Source organism: Lygodium microphyllum, chromosome 21 (genome assembly GCF_053477565.2).
Source record: "Lygodium microphyllum isolate KBCC chromosome 21, Lygodium_microphyllum_v1.1.10, whole genome shotgun sequence".
Lineage (NCBI taxonomy): Eukaryota > Viridiplantae > Streptophyta > Polypodiopsida > Schizaeales > Lygodiaceae > Lygodium > Lygodium microphyllum.
The window spans coordinates 62,597,101-62,618,521 of NC_141155.1; the positions used below are offsets into that span (position 1 = coordinate 62,597,101).

The 21,421-nt window shown below is 43.6% G+C and overlaps 1 protein-coding gene across 4 annotated transcripts; it reads right to left on the bottom strand.

Annotated features, from left to right (window-relative positions):
- Positions 1-4,600: 4,600 nt before the first annotated feature.
- LOC148018074 (uncharacterized) lies at positions 4,601-21,112 on the bottom strand. 4 transcript variants are annotated; one of them, XM_087662152.1, is made up of 5 exons: positions 20,915-21,112; positions 20,699-20,771; positions 20,490-20,611; positions 5,864-5,930; positions 4,601-5,238 (listed from the first exon to the last, which is right to left on the bottom strand). In XM_087662152.1, the coding sequence occupies exons 2-5, from the start codon at positions 20,754-20,756 to the stop codon at positions 5,000-5,002; spliced, it is 486 nt and encodes a 161-aa protein (XP_087518278.1). In that variant the 5' UTR covers positions 20,757-20,771; positions 20,915-21,112; the 3' UTR covers positions 4,601-4,999. The 4 variants fall into 4 exon arrangements, with proteins under 4 accessions (XP_087518278.1, XP_087518277.1, XP_087518276.1 ...); XM_087662151.1 differs by having other exon boundaries at positions 20,699-20,789; positions 20,915-21,111; XM_087662150.1 differs by having other exon boundaries at positions 20,490-20,617; positions 20,915-21,110.
- Positions 21,113-21,421: the final 309 nt, after the last annotated feature.

Here is a 21,421-nt window from a genome sequence, read left to right on the forward strand (position 1 = left end):
ATGTTGTTGTATAGATGTTTGGGCTTCACCTGGAGCTTGACTCTTGTAGGATGCTTTGCCACTTGTCGGTCTTTACTTGACTTGGATGTTCCTTGGTGGCATGATGTACTACAAAGCTATGCGTATGCATATGGTTGTGGGCTGATTTCATGGCTGAATATCATATGCTCTTATGACAGATGTCTTATGCTTTACTGTAATGTGGTTGCTTATGTCATGCAATTGGCTACAACTCTTCTTCATGTGGGAGCTTTTGCATCCTTGATTGATGCCTTTATGTCCTCCCATCCATTGAGGTTTCATGAGCATTTGCAGCATTCTTCTATCATTGATGTACTAGCAGATGATTGTCTTTATGAGTAGGTTCCCTATGTTGGGACAGCCCTCAACTGCTTGAGCCCCGTGGATGCTATGGATAGCCCTATTCATGATGACTTGGATTCCTTGTCATCTTCTACAGGTTCTTCTACTTCAGATGTTGTTTGCTTCCATTGTGGAAAGCTTGGGCATGTTCAAAGAAAATGCTTTAGACGGATTAGAGAGCAGCAAAGACAAAGACGGACTCGACATGAGCAGAGAGTCAGTGATGTAGCAAGTATTACCACTCTTTCTAGTGGTGAGGTACATGCAGTTACCCATGATGATGCAGTTGAGCATGTCCTCTTGTCATCTAGTTTTTCTAGAGCTTACTTGCTCAATGATCATGCCCATGCCTTTGATTGGATTTTCGACTCTATGGCATCTTGTCATGCTACCCCTCATAGAGCATGGTTCTCTTCTTATAGGGAGGTCGATGGATGTATTGATCTGGGCCTTGAGCAGACTTATGCTATTGTTGGTACAGGGAACATACACCTAGCTTTGCCTAATGGGACTTCTCTTATGCTCAGGGATGTTCTACATGTTCCCATGCTCAGTAAGAGTCTGATTTCTGTCAGTCAGTTGCATGATGCAGGTTACTCTGTTTCTCTTCAGGATAGGTCATGGAAGATTTATCAGGGTTGCTTAGTTTTGGCCAGAGGTTCTCGAGTTGGTTCTCATTACCCAGTGCATGTCTCTCATGTGGGAGATTCTATGGTTACAGTTATCCGAATACCACATGCATTATTATGGGATTATCGCCTAGGCCATATGCACCACAAAGAGATGGAGATCTTGTCTCGTTCAGACTCATTGCTGCCTCCTATATCACTTACAGATCTTGATGCTTGCCCTGATTGTACTATTGGTCCTTGCAGAGCCCCCTTGGCTTATGGTGATCGTATGAGGCATGCTCCTCTAGATCTTGTCGATTGTGCAGTATATGGACCTATGCCTTCCCAGTCACTTGGTGGAGCGTCGTACTTTGTGACCTTTGTTGATCATGCTACCCATCGTGTGTGGGCTTTTCCCTTGGTGCAGATTGAGGATGCTGCAGTTATGCTTGATAGGTTTATGGATTCTGCTAGCAGCAGGCCTAGGTGCTTGCAGATGGATTATGAGCGTCATGCTCTCTCCCAGCTTTCGGACCTCTTGTCAGCAGTATGACATTGATTTCTTGTGCCCACGGTATTATGGGATTGCTCATGGCATGTGTCTAACCTTACAGGCAAAGGTTGCTTCTATGCTTACCACAACTGGGTTGTCTTATGGCTTTTGGGCTGAGGCCCTTATAACAGCAGTCTATTTGGTTAACAGGACGTCGTACTTGACCTTGGATGGTATTACACCCCATGAGGCATGGAGTGGCATGCAGCCCTCCTATGATTACTTGAGGATGTTTGGCTGCCAAGCATCTGTACATATGCCACATGAGCCTATGTCACGTAGATGTATCCTCCTTGGTTATGGAGATGGTGACTTTAAGGCCTGCAAATTATGGGATTTGGATGCCCAGCAAGTCATACGCATCCGTCATGCTGTCTTCTATGAGATGTAGACACCTGTTAGCCCTCTTGATGAGCGTTCAGTACGCTTTATGGCTGATTTTACAGCAACGACAGTGCCATTACAGCAAGCTGTTTATGCTGAAAATGAGGCACTTATTGGCCCAGATGACGTAACTATGCATAGCAGTCAAGGTCAAGATGTTGATGGTCAGTTGCTAGACCCCTTGCTGCAAGCTCATGAGAGCCGTTTTCTTGTAGTTTTGCAAGCTAGACAGCCAACCATATGTCAGTCTTCCGCTTCGTTGAGGCCACATGTAGTCTTGAGACCCCGTTGGACGAGTGTCCGGGATGTTGGCCCTCTTTCAGTGATTGACTCTAGAGAGTTTGACTGCTCTCCGCTGTCTTATATGCGCAACGCTAATGCTATGCGCAACTCTGATGCTTTATAGCCGTGCAATGATGAGTTGTGCTTGCTTCATGAGAAGCATTCTTGGATTGCTCCATTCTATGGAGCTGCGGGATCGCTTATCTCTTGGATGTCATGGACTTGGGGATGCTTGACTCTTCTTCTGCAGAGGTTCCCGACACTTCTTGCACAGCTCGCTTTCCGATTAGGCATTGGGTGAGATGTTATGATTCCTCACCTTGTCTTTTTTCTTTTCTTTGTTTTCACTCCCTAGCCACATTGGCCTTTTAGTGAGAAGTTGTTGGGATAAAAGACCTCTGGGCCTACCCATGTATACTATGACCGCCCATTCTTTATTCATATATAATATGATAGTGCAATAAGGCTGTCAGTTCAATTGGATAGCACCTACATTATGTGTGCTCTTCTCTCCCGCATCTTCCTCTTCTCCTTCTCCACTATCATTACATCCCCTTCACAAGCATCAAGGGGAATAAAAGCTATTGTTTCTGTGTCTGTGTCTGTGTCTGTGTGTGCGCGCGCGCGCACACACACGTGTACAACAAATGCCTCACCCAATGACATGCACAACAGCAAGTAGAACTATTTCCACATGCAAGATTGTCATAAATTATATCGATAGACTATATATAGAGAAAGAGAGCCCAAGATCATTATGTTTTAGTAGCTAAATACTTATTAAATGCATGTGATATATTGGTCCTACTCTTGGCACACATGTTAAATCAAGCCCTTTGTGAGATACCCAAATAGTTGGACTAATGACACTAATTGTGACACTCCATAAATTTTGAGATTTTGTGGTCCCTATTGAATCATAATTATGGGTCAGTATCTAGCCAAGATCTTTGGCTCCATCCTCAAGCATGAGCAAAGCAATTGGGCAAAGACACACAAGCACAAACCCACACAACGTGCTAATTTCAAGAGGGGATACACAGCGACGGTTTGTATACTCATAGTTAAGTCTATCATAGAGAAGGGACATGCATAGGAGAGGAGAATTAATTGTTCCTTTGTAAACTTTTTTAAGGCCTTCGACCTTCTCCCCACAAGCCAACTTATGAGGAGGCCAAAAGATAAGAGTGCTAGAGGACTTGGAGTGCGGATTTTATGCCTTGTACAAGACAGTGATAGGTAGAATACTCGCCAAGAGGGCTGTCAAGTAGAGTTACCAGCACCATTGGGGTGAAGCACGGATACCTATTGTCATAGACTGTATCTATCCTTTATATTGATCAAATTGTAGACCATACAAACAATGTGGGAGCCTCTAAGGGAAGTAAACGATACTTCTATTGTGTGCACATGATATTGTGCTTATCTTCAACTATCTTGAGGGCATACAATAGCTTTTGGATGCACTACAAACCTTTTGCACAAACAAAGAGTAAATCTCCTAAAAACCAAGGTTATGGTGTTGGAACTCTGGAATTGGGTGACAGATCTAAAGTATCAATTCTTTGGTAGAAAGGTCATTGAGATCATTAAATGTTATGTATACTTGGGTGTGACCTTGAAGGAACCATTATGTATACTTGGGTGTGACCTTGAAGGAACCATTGCTCTCCATGCAAGAGTTAGTAGAGGTATAAGTGACCAATAGGTTTTCCAACACTAGGGGGCAATTCAAGGGCAATGCAAACATACAGTGCCATGTAGCAAACTATAGCTTCTTGATACATTGATCACAACTATTTATTTCAATAATTTGTTCTCTCTTAACCACGTCTTTACATTCAATTTGATTGTATGTATGATTTTCCTCTTTGATGAGACATCATTGCAATTGTATTGTATGCTCTCTCTCTCTCTCTCTCTCTCTCTCTCTCTCTCTCTCTCTCTCTCTCGTGTACTGAAAAAGTACAAGTGTCACAAATGGGCTAAAAGGATGGTAAAGAAACAAAGAAAACTGCCATATGCCATGAGACCAGCATTGCATACTGCACCATATCAAGGTCCCAGCGAAGAAGGCCTTTCAATTGAGCCAGGTGACTTTGAATACATGAATGGGAGTCAACAATAAAGGCATTACACATGACTCTGTTATCCCAACATCCCTGAAAACTCAAAAAATTGAAACACTATTTTCGTGTGCAGCTAGACACTGTTTGAGAATTTTCACTTGCCAAACACCCAATCACAGGGACGCAATGCAGGTCCCACCACTTGTTGCCAAACTTCTGACCACACACACGCACTCTCTCTCGTATGGAGATAACATTTCCTACCCCCACACAAATGCACTCTTTGATTCACTTGCAATGACACAAGCACTGTATTTGGACAAACCAAACAACCATCATTGTAATAAAAACATGAATACTAGGACTGTATATTCATGAATCCACAAAAAAGATTAGGCCATAACCTTGACCACATCACTTGTGAGGTACAAAGTTCTGGATCTCAAAAGCACCCTATCTCTTCCAACTATAATCATAAGCAAGTTCTCTACTGGGGTGTAACAAAAGTTATCTTGATAAAAAAACCAATGAATGTGGTGATACAGCGACAACCAACTAAGCATGCCATTTGGGGGTCAGCATCAATTTGTGTACAAACAGTTACAAAGACTGGAAAGCAGCACTTCTTCCTTTCACATTTCAGGGCAAACTCCATTCCTTGTTATTCTCTTTGTATGGTTTGATGTAACCTTCTGCCCGTAAGCACAAATTTTTTCACATTGCCTTAACATGAAGCCTTACTGCATTTGAGCTCGCATCTTTCTTATATCACTTCTAGTTAAGGCTTTGTGTCGATATGGTTTGTCTTTCTCCTTGTCTCTGACAAAAGCAACCAGCATCAAAAAGCCCCAAAGGAAAAATCCACCAGCCCAACCTCCCCCACCACCTCCACCGCCGCCACCGCCACCATCACCCCGCCCAGGTCCACCTCCAGGCCCACTATCATCCAGCTTTGGAAGATTTTCCTTTTGTCGGGCTGCCAACACCAGGGACTCGTGTTAATAAAAGGTGACCATAGCAGCTTGCAAACAAACAGACAAAAACAATCAGAGGAATCATGAATGTGCATGCATGTGTGCACACGTGCGCACACATGTGCAAGCATGCAAACATGTGGGCCAGTGCGCACGCGCGCGTGTGCATGCATTGCACATATGCATGCACGTGTGTGCACACATGCACGCGCGCGCGTGTGTGTGTGTGTTCCCAATAATTCTGATACATTTTTGAGTGGCACTAAACTCCCAAGTAGCATCATCCTCTTCTAAATTAACTTCAACAAAATGTTGGTTGCATAACCAAAAAGGTGAGAACATGGGTGTTTGTGTGAGTAGTGTGTGTGAGCACACATGCCCATATGCATGTATGTGTGCTTGTGAGATAGGATTCATACATACATACATACATACATACATACACAAAAGTCATACTTTATCCATCAGTGAAATAACTCATCCGCAGATACATACACACAGTCATCTACACAACCTACAATCTAGCCTGCTGCCTGTCAGAATTAGAGCTTCAAATAACTATATAAGGCCAAAGGTAATTCACAAATGCATGAGACTCAGGTGCCTTAGCAGTCTATTTAAGGTTACCTTGAATAGGAGTTTTGGTTGCAACTGGATTCTGGATAGTTTGTTGCTCAGTAGAACACTTTGTTTGCTGCAACAAAGGTTAACATTTGTTAGCAATTACCTTGCATAGAAAGGGAAAAGCCTGGCCATACAAGCTTCAGCAAATCAACTTGAATACCAGAACTAATTTGTTATTAAAAATGTCAAGATGTTGCTTGAGGTTCCAAATTGGAAGTAAAATGGCATATACATTGTTCTTAAGTATCCAGTAAGAGGCATGTCCCAAAAATTAAGTTGAATAGACTTGGTAAGCAAATCCTTTTTCATTCGACACTTGCCAAGACCAACTATATCACTACTTTTCATTAAATATTAGCAAAGACCAACTCTATCGGGTGCACACGTGTATAACAGAAGATGCATGCTAACACAGCCCTAAGCACTAAACTTGTCTTCCTCAGAGCTATACATGAGCTGCATCCATATCTTTTCTTCTATAGTATAAGTGCCATTATTGTTCATTAATTTTTGACCATATACATTCCCATCCATTCAACCCTGGTCCCACACCAAAACAAAATTAAAAAAACAGAAACTAGCGCAAGCTACACATGCTATATGAAGGTTACGCACATGTCATGGTGTTGCAACAAAGTCATCATCATCCATAAACAGATTGTTGCAGTTACTTCCCTGTGCTGAGATTGTGCTACATTGGCACACTAGAGGTACTTCTACAGGGCAATTCCCGTGTCCTGCTCACAGTTGTACAGTTCAGGTGCGAGCACCTTCATATATATTCACTTGCCAATGTGGTACTTTGGATCACTGTACTTATCCGCTTCGTGTCTTGACTAGGTGAGAACAACACTTCACTCTCTCTATCTCTCACTCTGTAATTCCTCCCTCATTTCATTTGCCAGCTAGCTTTTGTGGTGCCAGTTGCCTTCACAACAGGTACCATAGACTTGCTGCAACTCCAGCCTGCCAAGCTCTACCATTTCAGACAGGGAATGCCAGGTGGCACCCACTTACCTTCGGCCGGCCACTGCTCCCGCCCGGATCGTCTGTGACTGCACATTTCGCCCGGCTCCTGCGTGCTGCTCCCGCCTGAGATCATCTGTCCCCCGTGACCAGTCCGCAGCGCCCCGTTCCCTGTTGCGCCGCGCCAGTCCCCCGTCTCCTCCCGCCTCCAACCTCTCTTCTTTCTTTTTTCTCGTAATAACCTCTCTTCTTTCTTCTTCCTTCTCCCTTCTCTTCTTCCTTCTTCCTTCTCTTCACTTCTCCCTTCTCTTCTTTCTTCTTCCTTGGACCTTCTCCCTTCTCTTCCTTCTTCTCCTCTTCTCTTGAGTCTTCCTTCTTCTCCAAGTTCCAAGTTCTCCATTCTTCTCCTCTTCTCTTCTTCTTCTCCCTTCTCTCTCGACTCTTGAGCGAGTCTTGACTCTTGAGCCTTCTCCCTTCTCTTGAGACTCGAGTTCTCACTTCTCTCGAGCCATTTTATTTCAATTTTCAGTCTGAAATGGCTTCATCTTCCCGCCCCACTCGTCGGGTTGGTGGTCAAGGAAGAAGGTCCCATGATTGGTCATGGTGGGAAGAAGTAAATGCTGACCATGGACTTGCAAGCTTTGCCCATACAAGCAAACTAGTGGAGCAAACAAGGTAATCCATTGAGCCAAGCATTTGTGTTTCGAATTTTTATTGATTTTAATTTTTCAAAGTTACTTAAATATTAGAATATGGAATACCAATTGCCACTTGTTCCGTTTTAATATTTATGCATAATCATGTTCGAGCTCATCTCCTACATGAGCCAAATTCAGAGGTACAATTTTGTCCGAATGTGACCTTGGAGAAGCAAAGGGAGCTTCATGACCGTGTAGCAGGTCAACAAGCATATCTTGCATCTAGACCACGACGTGTTGCAATTGACCCTGCAACTTTTGTGACACCATCCCCATCAGATGTATCTAGAGCAGGGTCAGTATCAGGAAGTGCTACCTCCACACCTACTGCAAGCATTGCATCGGCCATGGCATCAACAGTGCCACATGTTGCACGTAGACAGAGCACACTTGATGCTAGTTGGGATCCCAAGAAAAAGGAAGAGGTGGATACATCAGTGGCACGCTTTTTTTATCATGGCCACATTCAATTTCGTGCAGCCAAGTCAAAGTATTTTAAATTGATGTGTAGGAAAATTGGTATGTATGGCCCTTCGTATATACCTCCATCATCAGAGACCTTACGCACCACTTTGCTTGACAAGGAAAAGCGCCTTGTTGAGCAAGCAGCAATGACTAGAAAGAGCATGTGGGCTAAAAATGAAGTTTCCTTAATTGCTGATGGTTGGAGTGATACACGCAAGCAATCCATTCATGGTATGGTTGCTTATTCTCGTGGGGAAATGTATTTCATATCTTCACATGATGCATCAAGGACAGGAAAGTCAGTAGATGTACTTGCAGTAGAGTGGGTTACAAATATTGAGCTTATTGGCCCAGAGCATATTGTGGGATTTGTTGCAGATGGAGAGCCTGCAAATAGGGCAGCAGGTGCTATTATCCAAGGATATTATCCGCATATCACAGTTTCATATTGTATGGCTCGTTGCTTGAACAACCTACTAAAGGATATTGGTAACCTGTCATGGATTACACTTGTCATAGAGCAAGGAGCTCAAATGGTTAGCTTTGTTTTAAATCATCAATTTCTTCACCATCACTTCTCTTTGCGGTCGAAGAAGACACTTATAAAATACTCTGATACCAAATTTGCCTTTAACTTCTTGATGCTAAGCAGGTTAAGAAAATGCAATGGTGCCTTGAGGCAGTTATTTCTTAGTGATGAGTTTACCTCATCAACATTGGCAAATACTCCTACAAGTATCTTATGCTTGGAGAAAGCAAATAACTCCACTTTTTGGGATGATGTAAAGCGGATAGATGCTATGGTATCACCTATTGTACATTTATTGAGGATTATGGATGTTATGCAACCTTGCATTGACAAGGTATATGAGACTATGGATAGACTGAATGAAAAGTTGGAGTTGGCACCAAATGATGAGGCGCATGAGGAGATATGCCATTTAGTTGTGACGAGGTGGAACTCCTATAGCTCATCCATGCATGCAGCTGCATTTGTTGTGGATCCTGAGTTCCAGGGCAAGGGTCAGGAGAATGACACTGAGGTTATGGATGCATGGAGACTTATATTGTCTTGTCTAGTGCCTGATCATGGCACTAGATGAAAGATCAGAGATCAGCTTTCATGTTATAGGACCTTTCGGGGTTCTTTTGGTTGTGGAGATGCACAGGAGGATTACTATAAGATTGGAGCAGCTTTTGTTAGACATTCATTTCCTGGACAGACGGTGTACAACACATTAGCACGGGGTGCCACGTCAATAGGTGCCACATCAACAGCCTACAGTTGGACACTACTGTCGGACGGTTATTTTGGCATTATTTTATTACAATCGGCTGCATTTAATGCAGCCGACCTGGTCATTATTATGCCTTTTCTTTTTGGCTATTTATAGCCAGTTTGTGGCACACTCCAACAGTCATTAATCATTTTCAGATTCTGATCTTGAGATCTGTTGTCTGAGACAGCTCGGACTGACGGAGTTCGAGGTCATCAAGTCGAAGACACGCGCAGATATTTCCTCAGCCCTCGTGTATTTCTGCACTCTTATACAGCATACTACACCGCAGATTTTCCGCGTTTACAGTCTCCTTCTCTCTCTCTCTGTGTTCACTCTCTCTCAGTCTTTGTCCTACGCTTCCGCATCACTGCACTCTGACAGCTTTGCGGTGGGAGGACTATGGTTTGGATGGTCCTAAGTTGCAGTAACTAGCCATCTACATTTTGAGTCAATCAGTTAGCTGCTCTTGTTTGGAACAATTGTGGAGTGCATACGCTCGCATTGCTTCAAAGAAGAGGAACCGTCTTGGTGTGGAGAGAACAAACGATCTAGTATTCGTTAGTGCTAATTTGAGAATGTCATGTAACAGTATAACACCAAAGCCCGATGCAGTCACAGAGTGGGAGATGCAGCAAGAAGAGCAGACACATGCTGATGTTGAGGGAGATGCAGCAATTCATCGTACACATGATGATGAGGCTGGCACTTCAAGAGTAGCTAGAGCAGCCTCAGATCATGATGATGATCTTTGATTTAGTTTACTTATCATGAGTCTCAGACTCTCATGATACATGAGACATGTACATTGTATATGATATTATGATCATTGATGACAGTGTGACACTTGGGCTGTTGACAGTTGTGCCATGCCGATATTATATTTGTACTTGAGTCTTGCAGTCTTGCAATTGCCCTTTGGGCTATTTTGGCATGCCGCATTTTACTTCAATCTAGAGATTAGACTTTATATTTGTAGTCCCTTTTGGGGCAATGAGCATGTTCTTTCAAAGATTAGACTTCATATTTATAATCTTTTAAGTTTTTTGGCAATGGGACCATAGGCATGTTCTTTCGGCTTAAACTTTAAAGTTTAGTTCATTGTGTCAGAGTGCAATGATGCGGAAGCGTAGGACAAAGACTGAGAGTGAACACAGAGAGAAGAGAGAGAGAGAGAGAAAAGGAGACAGTGTAAACGCAAAAAATCTGCGGTGTACTATGCTGTATAAGAGTGCAAAAATACACAAGGGGGCAGAGGAAATATCTGCGTATGTCTCCGACTTGATGACCTTGATCTCTGTCAGCCCGAGCACAGTCTATCTCAGCCAACAGATCTCAAGATCAGAATCTGAATAATGAATACTGGAGTGAGCCACGAAACCGGCTATAAATAGCCGAAAAATAGGAAATAATTGAAGCAGGTCGGCTGCATTAAATGCAGCCAGCTACAGTAAATCTGGCCGACTATACCAGTGCCATGTGGCATCCTGCCGTACTGCTGATGTGTCCTGCCGTACTGCTGACGTGGAACCTGCTGTCCACCAACTGCTGACGTGGAACCTGTTGTCTACCAATTGTCCAAGAAATGACTGTCTAACATCCCCTCTCAGATCTTGGACGGGTCAAAAGACTGAGGGATCTGGAATGCTGCCGAAGAAGAGCCTAGGAAAGCGCCTTCGTAAACAAATCTGCAAGATTATCCTCCGTCTTGCAGTACTTCACATCAATGGTCCCATCCAGAAGCTTCTCCCGAATGAAGTGATACTGGATCTCAATGTGCTTCGTCCGGGTATGGAATACTGGATTCCGTGCCAAGGCAATGCAACTCTCATTGTCGCACCACAGAAGAGTAGGACGAGTCTAGGGGCAACCAAGCTCCTCCAACAATCTCCGAAGCCACACAACCTCACATGTGGTGGAAGATGCAGCCTGATACTCCGCCTCAGTAGAAGAAAGGGCTACCGTGGGCTGCTTCTTGCTACTCCAAGAGATAACACCTTTACCCAAGGTAAAACAGTAGCCTGTAGTAGACCGTCGATGAGTCACTCCAACCTGCAAGAACCAGATCTGTAGCATCAGTACCTGCGGAATAGGAAATCCCTAATTCAGAGGTCCCCCTCAAATACCGAAGAATCCTCAGGGCAGCCTGCCAATGCACTTGTTTGGGTTCCGTCATGAACCCTGCCAAAAGACCCACAGCAAAACAAAGATCAACACGAGTGTTAAGAAGCCAAATCAAGGATCCAATCAACTGACGGTAGCGTGAAGCATCCATCATGGGAGAATCTGAGTGTGAAGTGGCCTTCCAATTCGGATCCATAGGAGTAGTAATGGGCCGACACGTCTCCATCTCAAAAGTCACCAAGGGCTCCTGAATGTACCGCTGCTAAGAGATGAAAAGCCCCCTCTGAGACTGATAAATCACGTGACCCAAGAAGAAATGAAGAAGCCCCAAATCCGTCATCTCGAATGCCTGATGTAAAGCTGCCTTGGTCTCGTGGACCTTCTATGCATGATCCCCTATCAAAATCAAATCAACATACAACACAAACAACACATGACCAACCTCGGAAGTGTGCACATAAAGTTGCGGATCGGTCTTGGAGCGCCAATATTCCAACTTCGATTGAAGAAACGAGTCAATCTTCTCGTTCCATGCACGTGGAGCCTGCTTGAGGCTATACAAGGCCTTCTTCAACCTATAAACTTTCCCATCCGAGGATCCAAAGCCAGGAGGCTGCTCAACATAGATCTCCTCCTGCAAGTCACCATTCAAAAAGGCCAACTTCACATCCAACTGATAAACAGGCCATCTCCTATGGCCAGCCAAGGCAAGAACAGCTCGAATAGTCGCCATACGAGCAGTGGGGGCAAAAGTATCATGGAAATCAATGCCTGGGCGCTGAGCAAAACCTTTAGCAACAAGGCAAGCCTTGTGCTTGTCCAAAGAACCATCGCTAAGGTACTTAGTGTTGAAGACCCACTTGACACCAATCACCTTCTTGTGAGAGGAACGAAGCACAAGAGACCAAGTGTCATTCCTCTCAATAGCCTCCAACTCAGCTTCCATGGCCTTCCGCCAATAATCAAACTGCAAAGCCTCCTTCACTAAAGTGGGCTCTCGATCCTACATAACACGGGTAAGCAAACAATAGTTGAAGCAAACAAGCTCCGAAGAATGTGCCTGGTTCCTCCGTGACCTCCGCAGTCCATCCTGCCATTCCCACTTCTCAGGGACCCCCTCAATCCCTAAATCTCAGAGGGTGTCACGGGCCCAACGAGGAGGAGGAAGAACCTCTCCCCGTCGCTCTCCATCTACTGAAGATTCAGGAACATCCACCGGCAGAAGCTCCTCGAGGGTGGCCGATGGAAGAGAAGACTCTAAATCCGAAGAAGAATCTCCATCAAGAGGCTCTGGCTCCAAAGAAACTGTCTCGGGAGCCCAACTCTCCCCTGGATCTCCAAGGACGGGGTGCTCCTCACCCCCCTCTGTGGCCGGTACTTCCACGAACCGCACATCTCGGCTCGTGTAGACATCCCGCTTAACGGGATCAAACAAACGATAACCTTGGGATTGGGAGCTATAGCCAACAAAAACCTGTCGTCGGAAAGCAGCCTCGAACTTATCAGGCTACGTCTTCGCAATGTGCACATAAGCGTCACCCCCAAAGATCCTGAAATAAGAGACATCAAGCTTAGTCCCGAAGTAAGTCTCAAAAGGTGTCATCCTGTCAACGGCCGAAGTGGGAGATCGATTAAAAATGTGAATTGCGGTATCCACTGCCTCGGCCCACAGAAACTGAGATGTCTATCAATGCTTCATCATGGTGCGAGCCATCTCGATCACACTTCGGTTCTTCCACTCCAAAATGCCATTCTCGTGGGGAGTGTTGGTGTTAGCAAACTCCTGGTGAATGCCCCTATCTGCACAAAAACAAGCAAACTCATCAGACATAAATTCACCTCAGTTGTCTAAACGCAAGGTCTTCAATCGCCGGCCAGAACGGTTCTCCTCAAAAAGAAGCCAATCCTTGAAATGAGAGAAAGCCTCCGACTTCAAAGTCAAGAAATAAACCAAAGTCATCCTGCTATAGTCATCTACGATCAACATGAAGTACAAGCTCCCCTTCAAGGACTCGGTTCTCATCGGGCCACAAAGATCCGTAGATACAAGCTCCATGGGTGAAGTAGACTGCCTAGAAGCTTTGTTGGAAATCGCATCCCGATGCAGCTTCCCACAAATGTAGGAGACACATGGCTGATGGCTCACCACTATGTCCGGCAAGCCTCGAACAAATGACCCTCGCGACGCCTTCCGAAGGTACTCGTAGTTCAGGTGGCCAAACCGAGTATGCCATAGCTCGGACTGTGTCTGAGAAGTAAGAGCTGAAGAAGACTTCAATTTGTAGACTCCATTCTCCTCATACCCTGCAAAGAGAACCTTCCTCGATCCATGATCAAGGACTCGAACAGTATCACTGCCAAACTCCACCAAGAGGCCAAGAGCACAAATCTTATGAACCAAAAGTAAATGATACCCCAATCCTGGCACATGCAACACCTCAAAGGTATGGGTACCACCACGTCCATCTGGAATAAGCTGCATCTCACCCTACACAGCAATAGACACAAAAGAGCTGTCTCCAATGAGAATTTGCCCACGCAAAGGTCACAAATGAAAAACTCCAACGGAAGAAGGAGTCGTGTGCCATGAGGCACCACTGTCCACAATCCACTCTCGAGCTTGGGGAGCTGTCATCGCAACATCAGAAGTTGTCGGTGTAGAGTCCTCAATGACTGCTAAGTGTAGAAAAGCAGCTGATGAAGGTGAGCCACCGCTCCAGAGTCCTTCGTGTCCTTCTTCTTGGTATCTTTCTTGTCTTTATCAGGGCAATCCTTCTTCCAGTGACCGGTCTTACCACAAATATGGCAAGTTGATTCCTTCTCCTTGTCCTTCTTGGATTTGTTGTCCTCCTTCTTCTTCTTTTGGTCCTCCACCTTCTTCTGAGGCTTGACCAACCAATGCCTCCGATTTGGAAGCATTCTGTCCCTTCAATTGTTCCTCCTAGTCAAAGACCATAGGAACCAACTCTTTCCATCGAAGAGTCGACTCCTATCCTGAAGCAATAAGAGCGGAATAAAAAGTACCGAATCGTGGCAGCAACTGGGATAGTAAAGTGGTCGCCATGTCTTCAGAGAAAATAGGCTTCCCCTCATTTTGAACCTACATCTAAAGCTACCGAAGCTTGTTAATGTGTTCCCGAAGCGAAGAAGACTTATTCACGGACAAAGTCCACATCTATACCTCCAAAGAAACCCTCTTCATCAAGGTCATCCGGTTGTACATCTGGTCGAGCTCCAACCATATCTCACGAGCCACCGTCAAGTGCTTGATGTGAGCTATCATGGCTGTGGCGCAAGACAGAAACAGAAAAGATCGAATCCTAGCATTCAGTTTGTCCCAATGAGACTGGGCCTTGGTCAACTCCGCACGAGCATTGGAAGAGAGTTTAGACTCATCCCTCATCGAGGGTTTGTTAATCTCCTCCATTACCACTTCCACCAAATCATAAGACTCTAAAATGGCCAACATCATCACCCGCCAGATGCAATAATTGTCACCATCAAGCTTTTGATCCGTTGGAAGAGCCAGTAGGCAGGCACCTTCCTGTCCATGATCGTCTGGAACTCCAAATCAGTCTCTGAAGACATGTTAACCTGCAATACCTGCACAAACGCAAAAAAAAACCCCCTCTAACTGTAAAAACACAGCCTTCTACGACTAATTCCTTCACTGTCCAAATCTTCTTCACCCGCCGGAGGCGATGAAAAGGTAAAATCTGCAATGAAAGGCCTCAAACGCAACCTTCCTCACCTACAAACAGCAATAACCTGCAGCAAATTCGCCGATTAGACTCCTTTCCCGCACGCCCATACTCGCTTCAGCCCTGATCCGATGCACAACCCTCCCGCTCGCCCTTGAAACCTGGAAACACAGCCTTGTGTCGCACTAAAATCTCCTCTTCAGATAGGTTCAACCCTCAGTCAGTCCATCTTCACCGCTCTGATACCATGTCGAGTGCAGTGATACAGAAGCGTAGGACAAAGACTGAGAGTGAACACAGAGAGGAGAGAGAGAGAGAGAGAAGGAGACAGTGTAAACGCAGAAAATCTGCGGTGTAATATGCTGTATAAGAGTGGAGAAATACACAAGGGGACAGAGGAAATATCTACATGTCTCCGACTTCATGACCTTGATCTCCGTCAGCCCGAGCATAGTCTGTCTCAGCCAACAGATCTCAAGATCAGAATCTGAATAATGAATACTCGAGTGAGCCACGAAACTGGCTATAAATAGCCGAAAAATAAAAAATAATTGGAGCATGTCGGCTGCATTAAATGCAGCCGACTGCAGTAAATATGGCTGACTGTACCAGTGCCACATGGCATCCTGCAGTACTGCTAACTTGTCCTACCGTACTGCTGACGTGGAACCTACTGTCCACCAACTGCTGACGTGAAACCTGCTATCTACCAACTGTCCAGGAAATGACTGTCTAACACATTGTTCATTGTTTTATCATTTATAGCATATGTATTATGCATTTTATTATTTATAATTGAATAGCTTACCTCTTGAGCCTTGTAAGTTGCAATTCAATTTCTAATGAGTAGTTTTAAAATGATGCATGATATCTTAAAGTTAAAACTTAAAATGATTTGTCCTTGTGGATTATATACCTTGGTTTTAAGTTTTAACACTCCAGAGTCCATATCAATTATGAGTGAAATATTTATTTTTTTTTCATAAATTTTAATTTTTTAAATGTTGTTCCCGTTCCCACGTCCCTGTTCCCAAGGTTTGGCGTCCCCATCACCGTCCCCGTTTCCCGTTTCATGTTTCTATGGTGCTCACACCTCTCTATTCCTAGGAGCTATTTCACCATCATTAGCAAAGGATTCACTTTTTACTTGTATTGTACTTCATACTTTTGTAACACTCCCCATCAACATTCAACTGTTGCCAACTCTAACCAATTTGTTGGTCCAAAACTTGAAAAGTGGATATTTGCCCAAGTTCTAGTACTCACAACCAGAAGAAAAGCAACCTCTCCTAGCATCCACCAAAGTAAGACTTCCTCTTGAACACGAGCTCACTGCATGGTACTCTACCTCTGTCCAAGTAAGAAAGCTGGTAGGCTGCTACTTGCTGCTCCAAGAACTCCCACTAGATCCAAGGGAAAAAGTATAACCTACGGTAGATCTACATGTGTTGATGTCACCCACATAATGTGGCAAGTGTCGCAGGGACATGAAATTTTTTGGATGCTTTGCTCATGCTAATACATTTGATTAATTTAATAATCAAATGTGCAATGTTGAGATGCACATGTGATGCACATAACAATTATTTCACAGTAACAAGCCAAGTATCCCGAGAAAACAATGAGTGTCAAAAGGTAAAAGTTGCAACAAGTTATACCAACTCGGTTCTGGGTAACAATTGCTGTTAGTTTGGCCCTAGGACCATTAATTGGCCAATAAGTGTCAATAGTGACACTAGGGACTAGGCATTAATTAATATCGGCAATGGAACCATGAAACCAACCTCCCTTCTTGGAAAGGGTGGTGAAAACCTAATTAAGCACTTAATTACAGCAACTAACAAATTCATAAAACCTGAAATGCACACTTTACCATGTAATCTTGGACAATGGACACCTATTGGCCCCAAAACTAGCACCCTTTGTGGTATTTCTTTAACTTATATTGCACTTGGAAGGAGTACAACTAAGATTCTTCAATGTCCTCCACTGATCCAAACGCTCCTTGCTGTCATAATCTAAAGTCTCTAGCAATTCCTTGAATTCCAGCTGCTAATTTCAGTCCACAATGCCTCTAATTGCTGGCACGGGTCTCAATGTGGCTGCTAATCCCTAACTTTTGCTATGAATTAGGCTTTACAGCAGAAATTTCTTTGCTGTCCACAAATTTTGACTAAGAACTACTCAAAATGGCTGAGATTTGCTGAGATTATCAAAGAATAGGCTGGAGAATGTGGGGGAATGCTATAGAGAGAGAAATTCCCAAATTTATTCGTGGAGAGATCCCAGAAATGGCTGCTGCGCTGTCTGGACCAGTGTAAAATCTGTCGTGTGCTGCCTAGGAGAGTTGGAACTACTATCGCCTACATCAAAATGCTGTTATTAGCTGCTGAAGACCTCATAAATGCTGTCACCTGCCTCTGTTGAGTCTCTTGCTGCAGTTGGCACCCCCAAAAGGTCCTCCACAACAGCACAACCTGATCAACAGCCTATCTTCTCCCTCTCCCACAACCTAAACACACTGAATGAGCCTCTACAAACCCCAAACAACCTTCTCCCCCATTGCATTGGAATTTCTGCCAAAATTCCAAGTGGCAGCCTTGTTTTTCCATTTTCCAACAATTTTCAACCATTTAATTAATTTTCAGGATTAATTCAGCCCTTTTTGACCTTGCCCAATATTAGATGTGCTCATCCACAATTTAATTGGTTAGGCCATTTGCAACCCCAAGTGGTCCCAAGCCTTCATTGACCCTTGGACATGCATTGATTAATTAATTAATACTTATTCCCTAGTATCACCACTGACATTTATTGTCCAATTAATTGCCCTAGGACCAAATTGACACCAATTGTCACACAGAACCCAACTAGCATAACTTGTTACAACTTTTTCCTTTGATACCATTGTTTCCTTTAGGTCCTTGGCCTATTACCGTGAAATAACTACTATATGCATCATGTGCATTGCAACATTGCACATTTGATTATTAGATTAATCAAATGTCTTAGCATAAGCAAAGCATCCAAAAAAAATTCACGTCCCCATGACGATAAGAGATGGCCTCCTAGCAAGCAACCATTCCAAATGCAATAAGCAACTAGAAGGTAAAATGTTGATGTGAGATAAACATGCCCTATGCCTTGAGGTAGTTGACATATCTCAAGACCAAGGAAGAAATGGAGAGGCCAAGATCTATCATATCAAATTTCTTATTGAGATATTTCACATGCACTCAAATTTCTTTGCATTGCTACTAGTCAAAACCAAGTCATCAACATACAAAACGATAAGAGCATACTATGCGGCCTCCAATTAAAAAAAGAGTTTGGGGTCATGATCCGATCTCTTAAAGCCACGCTAAAGAAAGAAGAAATCAATGGGTTGATGCCAAGCTCCACATGTCTACTTAAATCCATAGAGAGCCTTTCATAGACAAAGGACATGGCCCCAAGGTTGCATTCCATGTGCATACGGAATGTCCTTTACGGTACCATTCTCTACGTTCGTTTCAAACGCTTCCATATAGTACTCATGCGCTCATGCAATTGACTTATATTTTAAAATGGCTATTGCTAAAGTAATCTAACCATTGTTTCTCTTTCAAACTTCCTCTTCCAAGTTCCCTGGCATTCAAAGACCTTTGGCAACCTCATATTGTGAAGCTAAGTACGCCTTGGCATTCAAAGATCCTTAGAGGTTCTAGATCAATCACCAAGGCTTTCCCTGCATGTTCCAATGAGGAAGGGAAGCAAAAGGGAAGGGTTTTTAAAAAAGGAGGGCAAGGAAAAGAAAGAAAAGGAAGGCTCTTGCAAGATGTGCCCTTGCTGCAAAAAGAGTACCCACACCAAGGATTAGTACTAGCCAAAGCATCCCCATTTATGTCCTTCTAAGTAGTAAGGATTCTAAGGCATTTGACTCTACATTAGCTACACCAAGTATGGAGTCCTTGTTGGTTATTATTTGTGATTTAAAGGGGGAGATGGATTTGGCATCATCTAAGTCGAAGCCCTAGTGGGTGGATGGTGGAGCCACTAGCCACATGACCCTTCACAAAGAGTGGTTACAAGATTTCCACTACAGTGGGGGTGGGGGGAAGTCCACAATGCTAATTCGTGGTGAGGACATCATAGCTCTATTGCCAAACTAATAGGGCTGGAGGCCCATTTCTAAGGTCTATTTCTACGGTCCTTTATGTTTCAAATTTTTGCTTTTTTCTTTTTCCTGTCTATGTTATTGCACAACTAGGCACCACGATCATCTTTGCCAATTATGATGTGTAGGCTGAGAATGAGGCCATTCGTGGGCCTCTCTAGTGCAATTTCTAGGAGGGTGAGTTGTACAATCTCAAGCCTCTTGTAGCGAGGTCATCCTTTGAGTTGGACCTTTTATGGCATGCTTGATATGGCCACTTGGATTATGAGGCTTTGCGACAAGCTAGTTGTACACATCTAGGTGAAATATTACCAAATTTTGAGGCACACCTTCCAACATCTTGTCTAAACGGCATACAAGGCAAGCAACATTGAGAGTCTTTCCCACATAAGGCATCTTGTCAAGCCACTACTCCTCGAGCTTTTCCACATGGATATGTGTGGCTTCTTGCACAATCCATCATTGGGTAAGGCTATTTACCTCATGTTGATTCTTGCTGACTTTTCCAATGTGTGGGCTTTCTTTTTGCAGGCTAAGTTGTATGTCCAATCCAAGTGTTCCAGCTACCAAAAGATGCTTCAATAACACAGAATAACAACTAGCATTTTAGATATAATGCAAAAAAGGATGATCTGGTATCTTGGTGGGGAAGCATATTGCACATTGATGTGGAAGTCTCTTACATATTTGTTCAGATTCCCTGTATTTCCAATTATTTATTTAAATGAATTCCTTTATTCAGCCTTTGTTCTAGTATTTCTGTATATGGCAGGAACTCACGCATATACCTGCTAGAAAACTCAGGCCATGTCTACATCTCAAAGACCACACATAATGTGTAAGTAATCCACTCTTTCGATGTGTTATGTCACCGAACCCCAAGTTGCTTGTAAATGCATCAGGGGTCTATCTAATCATAGGATGAAAGGCCATGTATTCAATGATAAGGAATTCCTCATAAACCAAGTCTTGCTCCAATTCCCTCAGGCCCAAGTTGCCCACAAATTCAACACAGCAGCTTTGTAAGGCACATATGCTTTTCATACGACTGCCTTTCAAAGAGAACAGAAGAAATACCTTGCCCTTTCTAATTGATAGTCAAATAATCAACCTGAAAAAATCCTATTCACCCAATAACAGCACGTAAACATGGACAGGTCAATCTGCTAAAGGACTTCACCTACAGCGACATGTACAACCTCAACTATGAATTTTTGAAGATCAGAACTGAGGATAACTCACCGTAGCGGCACTGCAAGAGATCAAGGATGAAGTAGCTCTGCAAACATGGTGCGCTGGTCTTTGTGCGCCTCCATTGGCCCCCAATCTGAGGCTAGTTTCTTTAGGGTTTAAGTGGTTCACGGCTGTCCCTGATTTGAACGAATATAAAAACTAAGTACCGCAACCGAGCCAGTCATGCAGTTATCTAGGAACAAGAAAAATAAGCATACCAGTACTTCTAGAAAGATGATGCAGGACTGTCGAAGATGCAACAGTTTGATAAGCCATTGAATCACTTTGCTTCTACAAGATTGAATCAATCTTTATACCAATGGACAAGGTTAAATCAGTCTTTATAAGCACGCATGGAATTATCATGATTAGGCATTCCGCCTTAATGGGCCAAAGAAATGAGTAAAATATGGCGATAATACATCATTACCGACCTGCTATGGTAGCCAACATGAACAGGCTTCTTGATTCCACCACAGATTAGCTATTGAATCGAGCAAGTCTTCTACCCCACAGGAATCAGACGAATTTAAACAGAGACAGACACAGACAGACAGAGACAGGCGTGCACGCCGCAGAGACACGAGAGAGAGAGAGAACCCGCCCAACGGGAAGGGAAGGGGGAGACGTACAAAGTTGGATTAGTTAAAATTTTTATAATGTATTTCGACATTTATGCTATTTGTTTATATTTATATTTATATGACTCATAAACACAATCGTTAACTCAACTCAGACGTAGCTTAAATTTTGAATATTTTTTAATAGATTACATTTAGTAATGATTGTTGCCACTAGCTGGCATTGTAGGCCACAATCACTACCACGCTTCGCAAAGTGTGAATCATTGCGAAGCTTGTGAGGCTATGCTTCGCTCACTTCATATCGTGGCAAGAAAAAGCTTTTTCTCAAAATAATTACTTTTCAAACATATTTCCTTT